Genomic DNA, 22,888 nt, shown 5'->3' on the forward strand with positions numbered 1-22,888 from the left:
TCTTCAACCATAATCTGATCCTTTAAACAAAAATCACTCCAGCCCTAATATCCTATCGACTTCACTTACATAGTAACGATAAGAGGCAGCTTTTCAATAGGCTAGAGTATTAAGCCATAGTTTTGGCAATTAGAGTCACAATTTCTACCACCACTTACCACACTTAACACTTCAAACATATAAAGCTATAGTGTGTGATCATGAACACTATACTTTTAATATTTAGCGTATCATGGAGATTTACATGATATTCTAAGCTTACATAATGTTATTTCAGAGGAAATGTTCAAATCTACAATATTCACATTAAAATCAAACTAAGCCAGCACAAACTATAATCTAAAAACATAATTTACAAGTGATACATATTCAAGCTTAGACAAGAGACAGGCAGAAAGTGAGACTCAAGATAATTGCAACATCAGGAACTAAGTAACTATAAAATTTTTTTTAAACTCTGCATTTTTAAGGTTATGACCCTAATGAAATATTTCAATTTTCAAATACACCAAAGAAACAAAAATAATAACATTATGTTTTCATATATGAAGTATTTTTCTCTGCTTTTTTCCAGGGCATTCATTTTTAAGGAATAAAGATTATTCCTTTTATATGTTCACTAGAGCCCACTGTATTCTATGTTGTATCATGCTACATGCCATGTGAATAGAACATATTCTAAAATCCCTTGAGAGCTAGACATAATCAATACAATTTTTAATCAGGAGGAACAGAACTCATGCAAGGGTAAAAATACATAACTGAGGAAAAATATATGGAGAAATGCTGTGCCCTGCAAATTAATTTATAGATGTAAAATTTGTGCAGAGTAAGAACAGCAGAAAGAATGAAGTTTCCAGTTCCCTCAATTTGTAACAGTTTTATATAATGTAGTAGCTACCAATCTGGGCTGTGTCTTGCATCTGGGCTGGTTATACCACTCTTCTAGAATCCTCCAGGATCCTGTGTTATAAGGACTTCACTGCCCCTTCTAAAGCTTTCAGAGTCCAGAGCTCTAAAGGAAGTTGACTGCATTTGATGTTGGTTGGTAAGGTTATGACTTTCTTGGATTTGGACAAAACACAGGAGGAGGTAGGATGTCTCCTAAATACACAGAATTCATCAGAGTATGTCATATCACATATCTGAAAAAACACTTACCAAATATTTAATATTAATAGCTACATTGCAACACTCAGTTTAGATTAATACCATCACACAGGATATAGTGGTTGATACTAAGGACATAGCTATGAATTAGACCATGCCAACTTTCTTATTTTATTTTTTTCTTTAAAGATCTTATTTATTCATTCATTTGACAGAGAGAGAGAGAGACAGAGAGAGAACGAGCACAAGCAGGGGGAGGGGTACAGGGAGAGGGAGATGCAACCCCCCGACTCAGCAAGGAGCGAGAGTTGGGGCTTGATCCCAGGACCCTGGGATCATGACCTGAGCTGAAGGCATACACTTAACTGAGTGAGCCATCCAGGCACCCCCAGACCATGTCAAACTTCTGATATTTATGACGAGAAACAAGCTCCTCAAAACAAAAAATTTCAAAGAAAATATGATATCATCCTACATTGGGAAGGTGAGACAAGGCTTCCTGAACCTGGCTATAAATGAAAGTTTTTTTAAAAAATTAATTAATTTATTTCAGAGAGAGAGAGAGATGGAGAGCACAAGAAAGTGGGGAGGGGTGTACGGACAGAGAGGGAGAGAACGAATCTTAAGCAGGCTCCACGCCCAGCACAGAATGAATGTGGGGCTTGAGCTCATGACTGAGATCACGACCTGAGCCAAAATCAAGAGTCAGATGTTTAACTGACTGAGCCACCCAGGTGCCTCAGTTTTGGATTTTAAAAGAGAGCTAAGTTTTGAAGAAAAAATTCTTTCTTCATAACATGTCACGAGAAGTATCCTGCATGCTGAACTGTAGTATTTATAAACCCATCCCCTTGTTTGTCTGAAACGCAACTATAAAAGCACGTGAACTTTCGGATTCAATCTTCTCATGACAATGAAACAGTAAGGTGCCTCAGTAATCAGCGTAGGCTCACATACTTGAGCGTTTACATATTCTAGTTGCACAACACAGAGTTTAAGCTGCATTCACAGGCACAGAACAGCAAACCTCGGCTCGACCAGAGGTCACAACACTGTTGTTTTTAAACAATAGTTAAGGTTGAAGGAAAGTAGATTGACTTAAAACCCCTTACATAGTAATATTTAACCATAGTCATTTTTGAAGGATTTAATTATATCTGTTTTTCATATTCCCTTCTAGTATTTATACAGAATGCAGAGGAGTTTTGACTGTTGGAAGCCAGATGATATTCATGGTCCCCGCCCAGGGTGTGGAGTGCTGTTCATACTATACTGACAGTACTGGCTCCAAGTCAGTCTCTCATAATCAGGAATGTGTTGCCAACCCACACGGCAATGTTAGATAGGGAGCGTGCGGCAATTACATACAAGAGAGAAGGTGACAGATACTTCTATAAGAAAACACGATATATCAGATTTTGAGATGGAGTAAAAAGGTGGAAAAAAGATACCAGGAACAAGAGAGAAAGGGAGAAAGCAGACTTGGATAGTCCTCTGCTGAGGTGAAAGCAGTGAAATGAAAAGAACAAAGCAAAAAAAAGAGTCACATTAAATTTTACAACTAGTTCCCACAAGATAAACCTGTTATGTTTCTTCCTGCCCCTTCCTTACTGTTTTTTATATGTAGAAAACTATCTGAAAGATTAAGTACTAACGTAGTAAGTATAGAAATAGTCTTATATTTATAGTTTTTAAAGTTCAACTACAGTTTCTTTCTCAGGGTCTTTTCTGTTCCTTTTTTATTTTGTTCTCAAGGAAATCAGAACACCCAATGTTCACCACTACTCTTTAGTAGTTTACACCCTTATTTCATTGGCTACAGGATAACCATCTTTTAAGATCCTACTGTAGGAAAGCTCCATTAAAATACTCTCTACCACAATGAAGCATGAGACATCATAGAGCTCCATCTTAACCCCTATCCAGTGTGGTTTGCTGCAGAAAGAACAAAAACTGCCTCATTTGAGCCTTTTTTTTTTCATTTTACTATCTCATTTTACTGTATTAAAAATTATATAATTTTTTAAAGGAAGAGACTGAAGGGGTTTGTTAGTTGGTTAGCTGAATGCCCAATCTTCCAGTGAGTAAAAAATTTTCCAAATAACGTATCTGAAATGTATTTCGTTTCTGCTTGAAATCAGAACGGCGGAGTGGAAAATATCTTTCTCTGGGTTTCAAGAGATCTGGATTCTAAACACAGCTCTGTTATAAATTACGAATTATGTATCTCCTTTGGCAACCTGGACTACTCTGGGCTTTTGAAAGTGAGAGGTTTCGTTTAAATAGTATCTAGATTCCTTCTAGTACCAAACCCTGCTCTTCCCTGTGTTAGCTGGCTGGTTGATGTTGTCAGCTAAGGAAATGCTATAGAGATGATTTAGGAAAAGACTCCTATCAAGAGGATGGACTAAGGAAAGGGCTACACATCTGAGGTTGAAGCACACAACTTTTTTTTTTCTTAAAGATTTTATTTATTTGAGATAGAGAAAGAGGGAGCGGGACAGAGAGAGACAGCAGGAAGAGGAGCAGAGGGAAAGGGAGAAGCAGACTCTGCGGTGAGTGCACAGCTATACACAGTGATCAATCCCACAACCCTGAGGTCATGCCCTGAGCTGAAATCAAGAGTCAGATGCTGAACTGACTGAGCCACCCAGGCATCCCAGACAACTGTTTCCCCTATTAGTTCAATGAGTCTCCTTGCATGCTTAAAAGGACAAACCAAAATTTGGCAGTTACTTCTCTTCCAGTTGCTGTATTAATCCAACGAACATTGGAAAACATCTTCTTTAAAAATTAAGAAGTAACAGAGATTTGGAAATTCTTAGACTAGAGCTCAGAAATCTAGATGGAAATCCACAATTTCCCGTAACGATGGAAACGCTATCGTTAACTAGTTACGTGGTCTTGGGTAAGTTATTAAATCTTCATGAGCTCAGGAATATGTACTCCAAGACCTCTTCTAATTCTATAATTACTGATAGCCAGTAGCAACTGCCAGATTTAAAGATCACAAAAATTGTACAGAGCACTATTAATAATTTTAAATGGCTTAAAACAAGAGTATTTAAAAAGAAATGAGTACATTAGCAATATCCACTGTTTTTCTTGATTTCTCACACATAAAAGGGACCAGTGAAGCCTACTTTTCATGAGAATTAAATGAGATAAATGGGATTTGTATTGTTTTCCACTTTTTTCTTCTTTGTATACTAGCTAAAATCTTTATATTAACAATCTCCACTTTTCTTTGAACAGCTAACAAATTATTTCACTTTTAGAATATGCATAGTATAAAATCAGCAAATTACTCAACTAAATAACTAAGAATTATTGCTTTTGAATTCCAAACATCAACACTCATTTTGAAGAATACCTTTAGTTTAAAGCAAATATAACTTATTACTACTTGAAAGTTATTATATAATAATGGAGTTTATTTAAGATGGTGTAAGCACTTCCATAATATACCAACATTTTCAAGGTGTTTGTTTAACTTGGTTATAAAATACACTCTGGGAAAAATGAGTAGGTTCTTTGTGAGAACAAATGCTTTTGAAAACTTCAGTAGCAAAGAAAGATTTCAGGATGAAAATGGTCCTGTATCAAACAATTCAAAGCATATTTTATTTCTAAAAAGAAATCTTTTCGGGGTACCTAGGTGGCTCAGTGGGTTAAAGCCTCTGCCTTTGCTCAGATCATGATCCCAGGATCCTGGGATCAAGCCCCACATTGGGCTCTCTGCTCAGCAGGGAGCCTGCTTCCTCCTCTCTCTCTGCCTGCCTCTCTGCCTGCTTGTGATCTCTGTCTGTCTAATAAATAAATAAAATATTAAAAAAAAAAGGAAAGCAGAACTTTAATATAGAAAAAAAATACACAGATACGAAAAAAAAAAAGAAATCTTATCCTTTTCTTCTTTTCTTGAATCTCTTGTAATGAATATAAAATTTTTGAATTTAGAAGTAAGGTTTGTAACAAGTTACCATTTTAGTAAATAAGGTCAATAACATTATAATCATCTTTGTAGATATATGTACATATTTGGAAACAAGTTGTCAACAAATTTGTGTATTTGAATTTCTTTAACACATGTGCCTACACACATTCTCTAACAAGATAAAAGCCTCATATGCAAACTAGGAGATACTTTGGCTTACTGCTCATTTTATATGTAATCAAAAAAATCACCTATTCAAACAAAGTATATCAGACTAGTGTAGCAAAATTTTATACATTAAATATATTTCCATGAGTGTCTGATTTCTTTACTGTTTAGCTCTCAAAACCTAAGTTCAAGTGTAAAAATAACATTTTCTCAGACTAAATCATACAATTATTAATTTAACAAATATGAAGTAAATAATCTTTTATTTATTTATTTATTTTAAAAAGATTTATTTGTCAGAGAGAGACACAATAAGAGAGTGGGGAGTGGGAGAGGGAGAGTGGAGAGGGAGAAGCAGGCCTCCCACCAAGCAGGGAGCCCAATTGTGGGGCTCGATCCCAGAACCCTGGGATCCTGACCTGAGCTGAAGGCAGACATTTAATGACTGAACCACCCAGGCGCCCCTGAAGTAAATAATCTTTTAAAACACACAGATGAGAACATAAGAAATTAGGATTTATTTTTTAATATTCACATGTTAATTACCCAATTTCTTAAATGTTAGAAATAGACATCTACATCAATAGGTAGCTTCGCTATTTATACTCTGAGACTATCACAGTTTTATCTATTTGAATAAGTAAGGGTTTGGGTTTTTTTTTTCCCCCACAAAGGGCAAAAATTCTTCACATAAACTTCTCTACGAGGACATGTTCATAAGAAGGTCAGGCTGTTATTCACATGCTAGTTGTTGTACAACATTAAGTAATTATGAAGTACAATTTATGAAAGAGAAGACTTTAAGCTACAAAAAGTGCCTTTTCTGCTTTTCAACTCTAAAAACTTACTGATCAGAGTTAAACAGTAAAATCATGTATATAACAAATTTCTAAGCTATTTTCTGTCCTTGAAAGTTTTCAGATCAAGGTTACATACAATCACCTCATAAAGCTGGCTAGTAATTATTTATTTATTTATTAAGTGCTCACTTCGGCAGCACATGTATTTATTTATTTATTAAGATTTTACTTATTTATTTGACAGAGAGATAGAGAGAGAGCCCAAGTAGCAGAGTAGCAGGCAGAGCAACTGGGAGAAGCAGGCTCTTTGCCTGAGCAGGACGCCCAACGCGGGACTCAGTCCCAGGAACTTGGGATCATGATCTGAGCCGAGGGCAGATACTTAACCAACTGAGCCACCCAGGTGTCTCTAGTGTTTTCTTTAAATGCTCATGCATACATACCCATAATATCAATTAAGTGTTCAATAATCTCCTTTATAATTTCAAATTCATTGCTAATTTGCATTTCCTGAATTGAAAAAAAGAAGCAAAACTTCTTTTATTAGAAGTAAAGCACAATGTGTAGATTATGTTCAGTCCAGAGCTAAACTTAACCTTAAGTAACAGAACAAACCAGTGGCAGAGCACTTTAAAACTAAAAAATATTTCACTGGAACAATGGCCTTAAAAATGAATATGACCCTTTATTATGCTACTACTCTCGTTGAACTAGAAACACCTTACTTAAAGTTCTTTCTCAGCTATGTCCCAAAGTTTGTCTACAAGGCAAGGCACCAGTCTATAAATGCATTGAGACATTTACTTCAAAAATGTAGAGGATTAGATTGATAATTTTAATTTTGTTTTCTCTTCCATTTATTTATGTTCAAAAGGCCTCTATCCATGTCTAACATTATTCTACTCAATACATTGAGATTTATGTACCAATCAGGTATTTTTGAACCAGAGTTACGCTCTGCAAATAAGAATTTATCATCGATAAAGTTGTTTTTTATGCACCTCATACTAATATTGTGATACTATGATTGCATTCAATACCGAATCTACTTTTGTTGATTACCTTTTACAGATGGGGTAACTTACCCTTGAAGGGATTGAGCCCAGTTGCTGAAGAAAGGATCACACTGCTACTGATGCAGTAAATAATTCAAGCTTGGGCTGTCTGCCTCTAAATCTATAAACCTACACACCATAACTTCTAAAATATAGATTTAAAACTTCATTCCAGACCAAACAAATTATGTCCTCCAAAAGTTGTGTTCCCTATGTTTCTTTTTTGAAGTGGGTGGTCTGAGAGCCAATGCACTCCTACTAGGCTATTTTGCCTCCCTAGAATTGCTGATTTGGATTACTGCCTCTTATTTCCATTAACCAGTCCTGTAGGGAAGACTCTTTTTAGAGTGCAAGATACAGGGGGTGGTTCAGTGGGTTAAGTCTCTGCCCTCGGCTCAGGTCATGATTTTAGGGCCCTGGGATTGAGCCCCGCACGGGCTCCCTGCTCAGCGAGGAGCCTGCTTCCCCCTCTCTCTCTGCCTGCCTCTCTGCCTGCTTGTGATCTCTCTCTCTCTCTATCAAAATAATAAATAAAATCTTAAAAAAAAAAAAAAGAGTGCAAGATGCACAGTGCTGTGGAGGAGGAGTAAAACAAGTAGAAAACATTGCTCCTGCCTTGAGAAGTTTACAATCTAAAAACATGCTACCCAAAATATTTAAGTGCTGTACAATGCCTGGACTGGGATGCTTACTAGAGATGGCTAGATGACTAGAGACGACTAGAGATGAGAAGTGTCGTTTGATTAGGGTTTTGATGGAGAGGACAGAGACTGACAGAGAAGAGGCCAACATGGTATAAAGCTTTGGCAGTGGAAATAAGACTTGTGGAATGGTTTAATAACCCTTCTTTATTTCAAAACACAATTTTAAATATTTCATATCAATTCTCTCTCAAACACATACAAAATTACTGACCTTCTACATTCATGGCTTCTCTCAGAACGTGAAGTTTCTTCTGTCTCTCTCGAATTCGGTCCAAAGCACTTGATATTGCTGAGGAAGTGGGCAATTCTCTCATGTGAAACATTGGATCCACTTTCTGAGGGCCAAAGATATCCAACGCTATGCTTCCATCCGAGTATCTTGCTTCCTTTTTTCTAGGAGTAGTTGAAGTCCGTACTGTTACTGCCTGAGGAAGGTACTGTCGGAATCCACCAGTTTCCCCAGAAAAGTCTCTGTCGGCTGTGCAAAGCAAGTCCATGGATGAAGCCCAAATCTTCTTCTTGGGAAGCACATCAATGCCAGGGAGAGTTTTTTTTTCTGGGCCACTAGTTTTGAACTGGTAAGGGGAGCAGGCATTTTCAGAATCTTCGTGTCCAGAATTATTATCTGATGAAATGTCCTTGAAATAATCTTCCTCATCTTGTGTGTCTCTGATGGACAGAAATCCCATAGATTTACTAAGCCCTTTGTTAAGAAAGGTCTGCTGAGAGAATGGAGACTTGTGTATGTCTAGTACATCAGAAGTAGTGCTTCTTCCTGGAATGATAAGAATCTATCATGTATGCACAGAAGTTTTAGAAAATAACTGGAATGTAACCTTACTATTGACAGTGAAAGTGCTGGTAATTTCCTAGATCTTCCTAATGGAGGATAAGAGATGAAATGGATGGTAGTAATAATGAAAGTGGAAAGAGATGCTATGTTTGTATAACTTTCATAGTCCAATGTTTCTTACCCAGTGAAAACAATAATGTACTGAACTTACTTTTTTGAGTAGTAGCATTTTATATTCATCAAAGGTGAATTATTTGCTTTTTAAAAATAGACAAAGAAAAAAATATAGGCAAAAGTTTCTGATACTATCCATTTTGGCAGAATATTAATTTAATCCATGAAATAATTTGGGATAATAATAGAATGTAGAGTATACTTCTTTAACTTCTAAAGATATAATTCAACTGCATATCACTTCAACATGAAGACTTGGTATGTTCTGGTTATTTAAATATTTTTAAAGAAGAAACAGAATTCTTGCTATATTCTGAATGAAAAAAAGATCGCAACATTTGGAATTCTTAAGTATCAAAGTTTTATTATGATTAAATACATTTTCAGAAAATTTGACTGTTTGAAATCCAGATAATCTGATTGTTTAAATTATGTAAGAATCTTAATTTTTCCAGGGCAGACCATCATGTATTAAAATAGCTTTTACTCTTGAACATAAATGCATCAATATTTGTCAATTGGAATTAAGTACTAATTCCTTTTATTCTTTAGTCCTTATGTGTTGATGTAGTTAAAAATCAGTAAAGCATTCTAATTTTTTTTATGGCACCAGTCTACAAATGCATTGAGACACAGCAAAAATGTCCAACCAGAAATTAATTTTTGTAATTCAGAGTCAGTAACACAAAAAATCATATATATGTATACTGTATATGTATATTTTATATATATATATGTATATGTATGTTTGTATATGACTCCACTATAGGAAAAGAAATGTAGAAAAATACTTCAGAGTTACTAACCCAAAAGCCCATAAACACTGAAGATCTCCTGTTTTAACCTTCTGTGATCCCTCTTAATTACTTATTTGCTATGTATACTATATAAAATAATGACTAAAACTTTCCTAGTAGTAATAAATTGCTTAGTAATTCATCCGAATAAGTCAATTTCTTCTTCAGGGTGATAGCAATAAGCTTTAATTCCCTGACTCCACATTTCACCTTAAAAATCTTAGAAAAGGGAATTCATTTCAGAATGGTCAACAAATAAATCTTTACTGGAAAATTAGACTCAAACATTTTGCTTTTCTTGCAACTCATCTTCCCTGGACATGGATCCACTTAAGTGAAGATAAGGATAACACCAATATTTGGGCCATGTCATATAAAGAACACTGAGAATATACCACACCACAATTAGACATAGATTGTCACACTCTAGCTTCTAATCTAATTTAAAACTGATAAACACATCTATGTTATAGTATTTTAGAAGTAAATTACATTCTTAAACAAACCTCATATTGAAACTCATTAATTTTTTATTAAGAAATAGAGAACAGAGATATTCTTGAAAATTAAGTAAAAAATAAGAATTGAAAGGACTTAAGGATCATACAACCATAGATGAGCTCAACAATCTGTCTTCTTTTATTGCCTTGATTCCCAAAAAGTAGCCAAAACTTAGAGAAAATCCAACAAATGAGGATTTTGGCAACATCATAAATCCACAGTCAAACACTTTGGACCCTCAACATCAATGTGTTGACAGTAATTTCACTCACTCTCTACAATGCTTCACTTTTCCTCATTCTTCAAATTCCCCACACTAATTCTGTCTTTTCTTTTCTGATGATCTTGTCTCATATTTCATCAAGAAAATAGAATCTGTCAAAAGAAAGCTTCTCATTTTCCCATGGCTAATTTTATACATCTACCTGTGTCTGTCTATCTTTTCTTTTGTCTCAAAAGATGAAATTTTCTACCAGTTGAAGGCCACTTCCCAATATGTGTCCAGTCCCCTCTCCTTTTATGTTACCAGAGATTTTACTTCTTTGGTTAATGTCTGCCCTCAATCTTAACTAACTCCCTTCTCTGTTGAGTCATTCCCATTAGTATCTCTATAATAAACAAAATCTCTCCCCTGTTACTACGTTTCCTTCTAGCTCCCTTTGTCACCAAATTCTTATTTTCCATTAGTACTCTACTGACTTTAGTCAACTTCCAACTCCTCCACACCTTGGGAACTTCCATTTTGTAAAACTAATGACTTCCATACTGCTAAATCCAACAGATATTTTGCATCTATATCTTACTTATCTCTCAGCAACAACCGATGGTGATGACAGCTACTTAATGAAATACTTTCATCTCTTTATAAGACCGGTTTTCTCCTGTCTTCTCACCAACCATAGGAGACTTAAAACTAATTGCTAATAAGGTGGCTCTTGGATAACTACTGCTCTAAAAATGCTAAGCTTTTGCTTTATGCAAATTAGTAGATATAAAAAATATTCCCAATTCCTACTTACTGGAAGTCCAGAAAGTTAAAAGAAAAGTCTAGAACATTACCATTTTTAGACTCTGTAAGGTAGTACAAAATTGTAATGAAAATAATTCATTTAGAAGTTTGCACTACCTTCCTATTCTGCTTCTACAAAATACGCCAAATTTAACTATTTCTCAATTTGCTCTACATGCCTGAAAATCCCATTATGATAGCCAGCTTAAAATTCCATGACCATTATTTATAAAAGATTTTTAACCATAATAAGGTCTCTTCTAGTAGCCAATAAAATAAACAAAGGAATGGGCAAATAGGAAGAGGAGTGTGAGAGAAAGAAGGGGTTGGGAGGGATTGATACTCCTGGGAAAATGGGCAACAAATTGTGAAGGTGTGAAACAAAGTTCAGAGTGATATGTATATACCTGTTAGACATGGTCTAAAGTAAAATTCTAAGAGCTCTGAGCCACAAAAGCATTAAAGGGAGAAACTGAGTGTGGATCACTTTTTGAAGAAAGAAAAAGGTAGTGGTAGGAAAGAGATGTTTGGGCCTCACAGGCCTGCACCTGCCTAAGGGTCAGGGAAGACAGTCGTACCTAATGGTGGGAGGCAGTAACCCCTGCTTCTCTTCCACAGGCAGGAGAGTTAGACAGCCTCTCAAAACAGTGTGAAAGATAACTGATAGCAAGAGACTACTGCATACCCATCTTTTATGCAGATTTTCAATTATCCTAAGCATCTTCAGTCCATCGTTCTTCTTGGAGAACTTTTCAATATTGGAAACACACTTGACATGGTTGGGCATCTGTTCTGTTTTTGTAACTGCCGTCAAGCTAGTATTATATTTAGTAGTGAAACCAAATACATCCATTAAAAGAAGTTCATTATCATACAAGATGACCAGATTTTTGAAATGCTGTATCTAATTTCTTATGTGATTTTTCTTCTTTCACATAAATTTTGTTCTACATGGAGTACCACTCACAGAGTTGGTGTTGGAAACATTTTCATTTGCAGTTATTTTGTCTACTTTTACTACTGTACCTTTTTCATGTTTGTTAGAACCAAACATCAAAGCATGGTTAAGAATTTTCAGTAGAAATGGAGTCACCATTTGGGATAACAGTCTTCAGATCATTACAATTTCTAGCTCTATAGGAACATGGCTTGGGGCCTTTTCTAGTGCACTCAATTGGGAAAGACTGTCGCAGATACGGCCCATCTCCTGTACACTTGGAGTGACTTTTGGCTACATGGCTGGCCTTGTGATTTCACCACTGTGGATACACTGGAATAAAAAGCAACTTACATACAAGAACAATTAACTGGAGCAAAGGGAGAGAAGACATTTCTTTGTGCAGATTCCATATAGACTGTGCAGACACATGTATATGGGTCTAAGCCAGGCATTTCCATTTATAGCACCGTTTTTTCTTTATGTAGTTACAACATGATGTGCTTTTCTAACCCCTGAGAGATTGTACCTTCTAGTTGAAATAAAATATTTATAATAGAAAAAATAAAAAAGAAAAGAAACGTTTGGAGCTAAGTGCTTTTTCCAGTGGGTCTAATATCTTAGGACTGTTTTTGTTTGCTCCCCGCCCTTTTTTGTAATTTTATTTATTTATTTATTTTTCAATGTTCCAAGATTCATTGTTTTGTTTGTTTTTTTGGATGAAAAAGGAGATATACCTTTATCTAGGCAACAGAGATGTGGATTTTGGCTTGTACAAACACACCCTTTTTAAATCACATATTCTTAACAGGCTCTCAATGCATTTTGTCCTATCAGTGATCCTATCTTCAGCTGTACATCTGGATATGGAATTGCATGATTAACACTTCACAAGTGGATAAAATATATATAGAATCACATATCATCATGGTTGCCTTATATTGCTAAAGTACTACTGAAAATGTTTCACTAATCTGGGAACTAAAAATGAGAGCTCAGCTATAGAATATGGCTCTTTAAATGAGGAGAAACGAATTCTAGGCTCATTTTATCAGGTGCATAGGCTGCTAGACCAGTGAAAACCATGAACTGTTGTTAGTACCAGTGCTCCTTACTTGCTAACTTCATTTGAGCCTAGGTAAAATGCAATTTCTATACCTGCTTTCCAAATCTTTCTGAACATGTGCTCAACTATTATTATTATTTTATTTAACAGGCAATAAACAGCACTGAAATCATTAAGTACATCTAATAGCTGTGCTGTCCTCACTACCCATTTTGATCACAGGAAGTTAATGTTATTTTTGAAGGCAATGCCACTGGAGCGACTCTTAAAGGGTTTCAGGTAGAAACTTCTTTAATATTTCCTCATCCTGGGACAGTTACTAGCTCCTTCCACTATACTCACAGAGCATGCTGGCCCTCTCTTGGGACATTTCTTTCGCTATATTAAAATTATCTGTTATATTAGATATCTGTCATCACTCCCACTTGTTTCCTCACTCCACTCCCAACTGGAACAGTAACATAAGAAACCATGTCTTACCTGTTTCTGTATTTCTAGTTCTTGATTAAAGACATTCCAAAACAATGCTTATAGAATGGATTATTACATAACTTTTTGAAACCTTTTAAAACCAATTTGGTAGTGTAATCTACCAGAAAGATTACTGTCAAAACACCTGGGTTTTAATTCTAACTTTACCAAATTCAATCCATGAGGTTGGGCAAGCCACTTAATTTCCATATTTCTCACTTCCTTCATCTACGATGCTGCGGACATTACTTATTATACCTTCTTTTTAAAGATGACAGGATAAATGTACTAACACCCAATGAAATATAATGAGCTCTTCTGAACAAGGGCAACATAGAATTCCAAATTCTGCCTCCTTTTGCTTTTGTTTTATTTTCCTCAGCATATCATTATATACCCAGGGGGAAATTAAAAGTTCTTTTGAGAGGAAATCATGAAACCAGAAATCAAAAGATCTCCTACAAAAGTTTTAGATCCTATTACTTAAAAAGTCAAATTATTCAAAACAGGATAAATGGTGACTATAGGTGGATTTTACATCTCTTGAAAAGACTCTGAGTTCAAAGAGAGTTTACAAACAACATTAGATTATATACAAGTATCCAAATAGAAAATCAAACTATAAACTTTCTCCTTTTGGAGAATACATATCTTGCTAAAAACTAAATGGGGGAAAAATAAATACAAATAAAATATTTTAAGAACATAAAAATGTTTCATAATAGGACATATTCCATTTATTTCAGTCAAATTGGAAAAAATCTCCCTTGTAAAGTACATTTTAACTATATTTGTTAAATATGATTAACATCAGCTTTAATTGGATATCATCATTCACCTTTCCCCTCATACAAGACTCAAAAGACTTAAGCATCTCTTAGAAGCTAACTTCAAAATGACATTTCAGTATTAAAAGAGGTTTCCCGATTCCCCATCTGTCCTCACAAGTGTGTTCAAGTACACACAAAAAAGAAACATGATATTGTCAATACACCCAAGTTCTGAAGCACTATCATGCTGATCTGATCATGGTGTAGGTTTCCGCCTTAAGCTTGGCAGGAAATGTTTGATTTCTTTTTGCTGAGTGAAGCCATTTTATCAGCACTGGCAGTATAAAATAACAAAATGGGGGCAGACAGCCTGCAAGTTTAGGCCTTTGCTTTTGTTAACAGATCTGAGGTAAGATATAAAGAGAGACCTTTCAAGGTCATTGACTCGTAGATAAAAAAATGTTATTGTTAAGTTTCAGTTGAAGAATCAAATCACTTAGACACAACGCATTATCCCTAAAATTGTTTACTTCTTTTAACTTAATTCTGTATCTCAATGCCCATTTTGACATCTTCTTTATTGAAAACTACAGCCAGGAGCCTAATAAATTAAAGCTATCAGTACATAAAGGTTTCAGGTTGGTTTGCAAAGAGAATGCTTTCGTACTAATGTAGTTTAGCAAGGCTCTTTGTTACAAGTGACCACTGGCAGAGAAGAACTGCACTGCCCAAAACTAATATTTGGGTCCTTAAAAATATTTCTTCTTCATAACTCCATTTTTTTAATCTTAAGGTTTTTATATTACATTAGTATAAGCCATTGACTATTAACTGCTAATTGTTTGTCTTAAATGAGTATAATTAGTACATTATGTCAATTTGGTCTTTGAGATGTGGTTTTATACATGTGTTGAAGGCAAATTAAGACAGCCCTTGAGCAATACTGCTGTGGAAAGCAATGCCTAAGGAGAATTGAAGAATTCTCTTGTATTACACTTGATCTCAAAAAGGCTATTAAGTGTAAGGACCTCTAATTCTACCCAAAATGTGAATATAAACAAAATCTGGTGTATCTTAAATGACAAATTGTAATTCCTTACAAATTTCCTTGAGTTTTGATATAGGGAAGATGTAACTCTTCAATAAAGGGATAGGACTATTAGAAAATAAAATCAATTGACAGTCCATTTACAGATTTCTCTGTTAAATTTTTAAAGTTACTTGTGTCAGTTCTAGATTATCTGCATTTGGATAGTCCGTTAGTCAAAAGAATTCTCAAGAGCTATTAGACAATAATATTAAATATTTCTTAATATTATAAAAAAATCACAAAAGGCATTAATAATTTGGTTTAAAACTTCTGATATATTTGTTGTTACAGTAAGAAAATAGTCTATGTTAACACTTGAGTCTTTAAAATTTGGTAAACTGGGGTGCCTGGGTGGCTCAGTGGGTTAAAGCCTCTGCCTTCGGCTCAGGTCATGATCCCAGTGTCCTGGGATCGAGCCCCGCATCGGGCTCTCTGCTCTGCGGAGAACCTGCTTCCTCCTCTCTCTGCCTGCCTCCCTGCCTGCTTGTGATCTCTCTGTCAAATAAATAAATAAAATCTTTAAAAAAAAAATAAAATAAAATTTGGTAAACTAAATATAGCAGAGTAATTTTTTTTCTTTTCTTTTCTTTTTTTTTCTTTTCTATAAATTTCTAAAATTTATGTTGGATATGGATAAAATGGGGGTCTCATATATATAGCAACATTTCTGATTTTTAGGAAAAAATGGAGCATATTTAAAAATTAATAATCAATAATATAACATTATTGTTACTAACTCAACAAATAACAAACAAGCAAACCAACTTCAATTCCATACCATGGCCATTTAATGATAGGAGAAGATAGAAGGAAATTCCAGAAAGTAAGTAACGAATAGGAAAAGAAATAAGGAAGGAAGGGAGAGAGGAATGGAGACGCAGACAGAGAGGGAGGGAGAAGGATTGGTGGGAGTAAGAAATTAGAAACATGATAAATAAGAGAAACAGAAATCACTGAAATCTAATTCACTTATAAAATGCTTATTATGTCTCCTGGAAAAAAAACTTTCTACTTGCTATTGGCATTTAACTATAATTTTCTATTACTCAATTTTAAAACAGGAGTCTTACTGAAAATTTGATGGATTAACAAAGTGCCGCTCTTCTTGGCACCAAGGTTCACACTATAGCATATCTCAAATCTTTAAAGGGAAAGCAAGGGCATGTGTTATGATGAGCACTGGGTGTTACATGCAACTAATGAATTGTTAAACACTACATCAGAAACTAATGATGTAAAAAAAAGACAAACAAACAACTAATGATGTACTCTATATTGGCTAACTGAACATCATAATAATTTAAAAAAGGGAAATATTATTCCCTACAAGAAGATGTATCTATACATGTGTTTCCTTACTAAGACCTCTCTCTCTATATACACACAAATATAGAGAGAGTTCTAAAATTAACTTAGAGGGTCATTGAGTCCCATCAAAAAAAAGAACTAGAATAGAAAATGGCAGCAAAAATAATGTTGCTTTCTGAAACATTGATTCAGTACTGTTTCACCTTGCTTTAAAATATATTTTTAATATAAAATTCCATGACATAGATGATAAAGTAAATAAATGTTATTACTGTAATAATGTTGGAAAGGAAATGATTTACTGTGGGAGTTCTGTCTTAGTAATGTTTTTTGCATAATTTTAATGGGTTTCTATATTAATACAATTAGTGCTCCTGTCTGTTCCTTGTCTCCACCTTGCATACTTATGTTCTAATTATGGTCACAATTATCAGATTTCAAAGCCAGGTAAGTATGATTTCATTAAAAGAAACAATGAAATAAGATTAAAACTTAAAGATTTCCTACTAATATACTCTTACCTGTTGGTAATCCTTTTCCTCTCAATCTGTCTCGAATAGCTTGACTTCGATCAGGCTTTTGTTCATTGTTATGGGAAAGTTGATCTGTCTGTACACAGTAATAAAAAATCAAATTTGACAAAAGAATCTCCCCTTCATTTTCATGGTAATTATCTACAGAATGACACCAGTTAGACAATTTTTAGAGAGTACAGTGTTAAGTAAAACACTCCACATTTGCTATTCTTTTTTTTTTTTTTTAAGATTTTATTTATTTATTTGACAGGTAGAGACCGCAGGTAGGCAGAGAGGCAGGCAGAGAGAGAGAGGAGGAAGCAGGCTCCCCGCTGAGCAGATAGCCGGACGCGGGACTCGATCCCTGCACTCTGAGATCATGACCTGAGCTGAAGGCAGAGGCTTTAACCCACTGAGCCACCCAGATGCCCCCACATTTGCTATTCTTAATTTGTTTTTCTTCACAGGATTTATGTAGCTCAGTTCTGGCCAATCCATCTTCAGGAAATGAAAGACAAGACAGAAGAATTATTTACTAACTAGGAAACAAAGTTAGCTGAACCGAAGTAATTAAAATGAGCCCCATCTGAAAACAATAAACTAGAGGAGTCTTCTGTCTGATAACTATGTTAATTGCTCAAGTTCGTTTATGATTTTAAAAACACATTAATTCTGGTATAATAAAGCTTTCTCCTGATTATAACTAAGCACTGAGGGTATTGACTTAAATTATTTTCAAAAGTAATTTTCCAGATTTTTCCTGCCAGAAGTGACATTTTTGAAATGCTTTAAGCCAAAAGGACATACTGAGAGATGATAATTAAATTTAAGTCAATGATCTTTTGAATATCCTTTGTAACACAATGCTTGATTAGTCTTATGCTTTAATAACTTTTACTGAAGGTACTCATTTAAAATAAAGCATATCGGGCGCCTGGGTGGCTCAGTGGGTTAAGCCTCTGCCTTCGGCTCAGGTCATATCTCAGGTTCCTGAGATCGAGTCCTGCATCAGGCTCTCAGCTCAGCAGGGAGCCTGCTTCCCCCACCCCCGCCCTCCCACCATCTTTCTCTGCCTGCTTGTGATCTCTCTCTGTGTGTCAAATAAATAAATGAAATCTTTTAAAAAAAAGCATATCACTTTTTTCCTCCCTAGCTGCTTGAACCTCAGCTGCCATCATGAATGACACAGTAACTGTCCAGTCCAGGAAGTTCGGACCAACTGACTTCTTCAGCTGAAACAAATGGTCATTGATGTTCTTCATTCCACAAAGGCAACAGTACCTAAGACAGAAATTCGGGAAAAGCCAGCCAAAATGTACAAAACCGCACCAGATGTCATCTTTGTGTTTGGACTCAGAGCCCATTTTCGTGGTGGCAAGACAAGTGGCTTTGACATGATTTATGATTCAGTAGATTATGCAAAGAAAAATGAACCCAAATCAGACTTGCAAGACATGGCCCATATGAGAAGAAAAATACCTCAAGAAAACAGCTAAAGAAACACAAGAACAGAATGAAGAAAGTCAGGGGGACTGCAAAAGCCAATGTTGGTGCTGGCAAAAAGAAATTAAGTGTCTAGTAGTAAGCTGGAGATTGGACAACAGAAAAGGAGTAAAGATTCTGCAGTGACTTTATCTGTGGTGATTATGCAGATATTTCATAAGAGGATTAATTAGCAAAGAGTTTTTTAAAAAATTAATAAAATAAAGCATATCAGAGGGGAGGTGTGTGAGGGGATGGGTGAAACAGGTAAAGGAGATTAAGAGTACACTTATCATGATGAGCACCTGAGCACAGAGTAATGATGTACAGAGTTGTTAAATCACTATATTGTACACCTGAAACTAATCTAACACTGTATGTTAAGTATACTGGAATTAAAAATAGAAGCGTAAAAAATGTATTAATGGAAAAAAGCATATAACCTTTAAAAAACAAAAGTGCATCAAATTTGATCGAATTCCACATCATAAGGGATGAAAAATTAGAACACTGGGTTTATTTAGATGATCGAGTAGAAGCTTCAAGAAAGCTGGGCTTGGGTGGCTCAGATGGTTAAGCCATTGCCTTTGGCTCAGGTCATGATCCCGGAGTCGAGGGACAGAGTCCCAGACTGGGCTCTCAGCTCTATGGGGAGTCTGCTTCTCCCTCTGACCTTCTCCCCTCTCATGCTCTCTCTCTCTCGAATAAATAAATAAAATCTTGAAAAAAAAAAAGAAATAAACGAAGGAGAGATAATGATGAAGAGATATTAAAGTCTAGCATCAAGAGCATGCATACATATTTGTTTATACACATAGATATATAATCATTTTAATATTCTTCCATTAGTGAAACTTGTTTGAATATGGATTAAAAATCCACTTATGGTAGTAGTTTAAGGTAGTATATTCAAGGTATTATGTTCCCTACTTATAAGACTTAAATGGAAATATTTCTGGAATGATATCATCCTTTAAATTAAATGATATTTGAAGATTTTTTATTTATTTATTTGACAGAGAGAGATCACAAGTAGGCAGAGAGGCAGGCAGAGAGAGAGAGAGAGGAGGAAGCAGGCTCCCTGCTGAATAGAGAGCCCGATGTGGGACTAGATCCCAGGACCCTGAGATCATGACCTGAGCCGAAGGCAGCGGCTTAACCCACTGAGCCACCCAGGCGCCCCTAAATGATATTTGTAGTGTATTGCACTGTGTTGTCAGTAACTGAGGAGATAAGGAGCATCCTGCATCTGGGAATCCCTGCATTGACACTACTATTAATAAGAGCTGTCATTTATTGAGCAATTAGTATAAAGCAGGCACTGTTTTAGGGGCTTTACTTACTTTATTTAATCCTCAAAACTCATATGTGGTAGGGTTACTAACCCTGTACTGCCGACAAAGAGATAAATAGTAAGGAAATTTCTAAGAACCTTGAAGAAGCTCCTCAACATTATCTTCACAACTGTCCAGTAATACGAGTGGATGGTATGTGTTACTATTCCTATTTTACAGATAAGTGAAATCGAGGTCAAAGATGCTGTAACATGAAATCCGTAGAAGAACCAAGACAAGTAAGCTGGCCTGCAGACTTTACATTCTACGCTGATTAACTTTAGGTAGATAAGAGTGATGGTCATCTGAAATGAATTTCACGCTGAGCAAAAAAATAAATCATTCTCTTAGCTCCTGGAGGCAAAACAGTGTCAGAGGAGCAAAACGGCCAACAGCTTAGGCTCTGGGGCCAGAGAGATCTGGGCTCCAACTGTGTCTATAATTTATGAAGTGTGTGGTCATGGGCAGATTATTTAATCTTTCTAAACTTTAGTTTTGTTATCTCTAAAACGAGGGCCAAAGTATCTTTCGTAACCTAAGACTATTAGGATGAGCAAAAGTGGAAGAGCACATAAGCCATTTAGCACAGTGCCTGGCATAAAACAAACATTAAAAAAAAAAAAAGGTAGCTGTTGGAGCTCTGTCTGTTGGATGATGACCAGGAGTTTAGCAAGAGCAACGGAAAGATGAGGGGAACAATGTTATTTCTTCTTAGTAGAAATCTGCCTCTGGAAAGGCAGGCTATCCGTATACTAACTCTGACTGACCCTTCTATTCTTCTCTCCTACTCAGCAATCCCCCAACACACCCCATATCAGACTTAATACTGCTCCTCAAATATATCCCGCTCTTGACTATTCACAGCATTTATTTAGGCTGGATCTAGTTCAAATCGCTATTTTTCGATGCAGTCATAACTTATATACTTCCCCTCAAAACTTCGTAACTTTTAAAATTCTTCCTGTGTTGCTTTTCATATCTTCCTCTGCATTTTGTAATTAAGCAAATGGTTGTAGAACTTTAAATAAGAGCTCCTAGAAGGTAGAGCAAGTATTTTATTCAAAGTTGTACGTTATGTAGTATCCAGACAGGTTTCACATTTAGAAGAGCAATTTTAGTTACTGTAATAAACTGTCTTAAATACTACATGTAAAGAGATGAAGATCTTTTTTTAAATACAGGCAACTATTAGAGGGACAACAGAATTCCAAGGGAGACTATTTCTTCACTGAAAGAAGGAAAAAAAAATAATTCCAGCAATTTTACTATAGGGATAAAATCAGCAAGTCTTAGAGGAGATGTGGTAAAATAGAAAGATCCCTGGACTAATAGGAAATGTGTGTCCCATAAACTGTGTGAGTTTCAATTTCCTTATTTAAAAAGTGAAGGAATTAGTATAGATCACTATTTCTCGAAGGAAGTTTTATGGAACATTAGTATTATGAGAAAATCGGTAAAAAAAGAAAAAAAAAAGAGAGAGACCCTAATAAGTTTGGGGAATGTTTTATCTACATATGCATCACTCTTGAAGGTAAGTAATATAGTCTAGTATATTAAAGGCTCCAAGAAATTCTGTAGTGAAAATACATTTTAATTGCTCTTATACAGGTTTTCCTCAAACTTATTTGATCACAAAAGAATTTTTTAAAAAAAGATTTTATTTATTTATTTATTTGACAGACAGTGATCACAAGTAGGCAGAGAGGTAGGCAGAGAGAGAGGAAGGGAAGCAGGCTTCCCGCAGAGCAGAGAGCCTGGGTCCTGGGATCATGACCTGAGCCCAAGGCAGAGGCTTAACCCACTAAGCCACCCAGGTGCCCCGATCACAAAAGAATTTTTAAAAACAAAACTGTATTTGATAATACGTAGGAAACTTTGCTCTGGATAGGTGGCTTTCATAGCTTTTTCATAGCTTCACCTTTGTTTAAAAAAAAAAAATCAGATGCAGGAATATAAACAAATAAGTAAATTAAGACTGGAGCAGCTCTAGTTAAGGAGGAGAAACAAGCATGCAAGAACCCATTCACTCAGCCTCTACTACCCATATTCCTTTCATAGAAGTACCAAGGCTGCACAGGGTACAGTTTACAAACTATTTGCCTGGAAGAATCTATGAGCTCGTTTCTTGTCAACTAGCAAACTGCATGGAATGCGGATATACCCCTGCCAGCCATATAACATCCTGGTTAAGAGAGCAAAACTTACAAGTAAGAAGCCATCAAGAACACTATGTGACAGTGGCAAATTGTAGTTCACAGAAAGAAGGACCTCACTCAGGTACCACAACTCTACAGGGTAAGAGCAGAAAAAGTTTGGATCTAGATCAGATATCAAAAACCAAGGAGTATCCAAGTGCTCCATATTCATGTCTTTTTGTCCCAGATAAAGTATTACTATTACACATGATTTGCAGAGATAGGACTACAGATACAGGGTTTGTTGTTCTTGGGATTTTTCTTATCTATGGCAAGGGAGAGAATGAGAGAGTCCAGGTCTTGGGGCAATCTTGTGGGGATACAAGCATATATTATTTCCTTCACAGCAGATGACAGTATCCATAGAAGATAGGGAGAGTTTTGGGAATACTTAAGGGGTCCAGACAAATAAGTGGCCAAGAAACGTGTATAAAGTAAGAGAAAGTTCATTATTAATGCTAAAACCCATTTTGTATGACAATGTATTTTTCACAAGAGACAGGACCACTTGCTGGAAGCGCCTTATGATGTAAGAAAGGAAGAAAGAGTCCATATCTGGGCTCTCTACTCTGTTTCACTGATCTATGTGTCTATTTTTGTGCCAGTACTGTAAGGGCCTATTTAACCAGAGGGACTCCATCTTGGTTAAATAGCCATTTTGTTGTTTGTGCAGTA

The 22,888-nt window shown here is 35.6% G+C and overlaps 2 protein-coding genes and 1 pseudogene across 11 annotated transcripts in view; 2 read left to right on the top strand and 1 right to left on the bottom strand.

Annotated features, from left to right (window-relative positions):
• The window catches only part of PTPN13 (protein tyrosine phosphatase non-receptor type 13), a 207,050-nt gene that overhangs the window by 95,630 nt on the left and 88,532 nt on the right, over positions 1-22,888 (bottom strand). For 9 of the 10 annotated variants that reach the window (XM_044224594.1, XM_044224593.1, XM_044224590.1 and 6 more), the window contains exons 6-7: positions 17,209-17,296; positions 7,983-8,546 (exon numbers count right to left, since the gene is read on the bottom strand). In XM_044224594.1, the coding sequence (XP_044080529.1) occupies positions 7,983-8,546; positions 17,209-17,296 (652 nt within the window). The remainder of the gene's footprint in view (positions 1-7,982; positions 8,547-17,208; positions 17,297-22,888) is intronic. The other variant, XM_044224592.1, reaches the window with a different exon arrangement.
• LOC122889663 (phosphatidylinositol-glycan biosynthesis class F protein-like) lies at positions 8,668-12,352 on the top strand. Its single transcript, XM_044225012.1, is given in 2 exon segments — positions 8,668-8,679; positions 11,702-12,352. Coding segments are annotated over 2 exon segments (663 nt in total).
• On the top strand, positions 18,379-18,891 carry LOC122889449 (annotated as a pseudogene).

This window comes from Neovison vison, chromosome 11 (assembly GCF_020171115.1).
Source record: "Neovison vison isolate M4711 chromosome 11, ASM_NN_V1, whole genome shotgun sequence".
Classification (NCBI taxonomy): Eukaryota; Metazoa; Chordata; class Mammalia; order Carnivora; family Mustelidae; genus Neogale; species Neogale vison.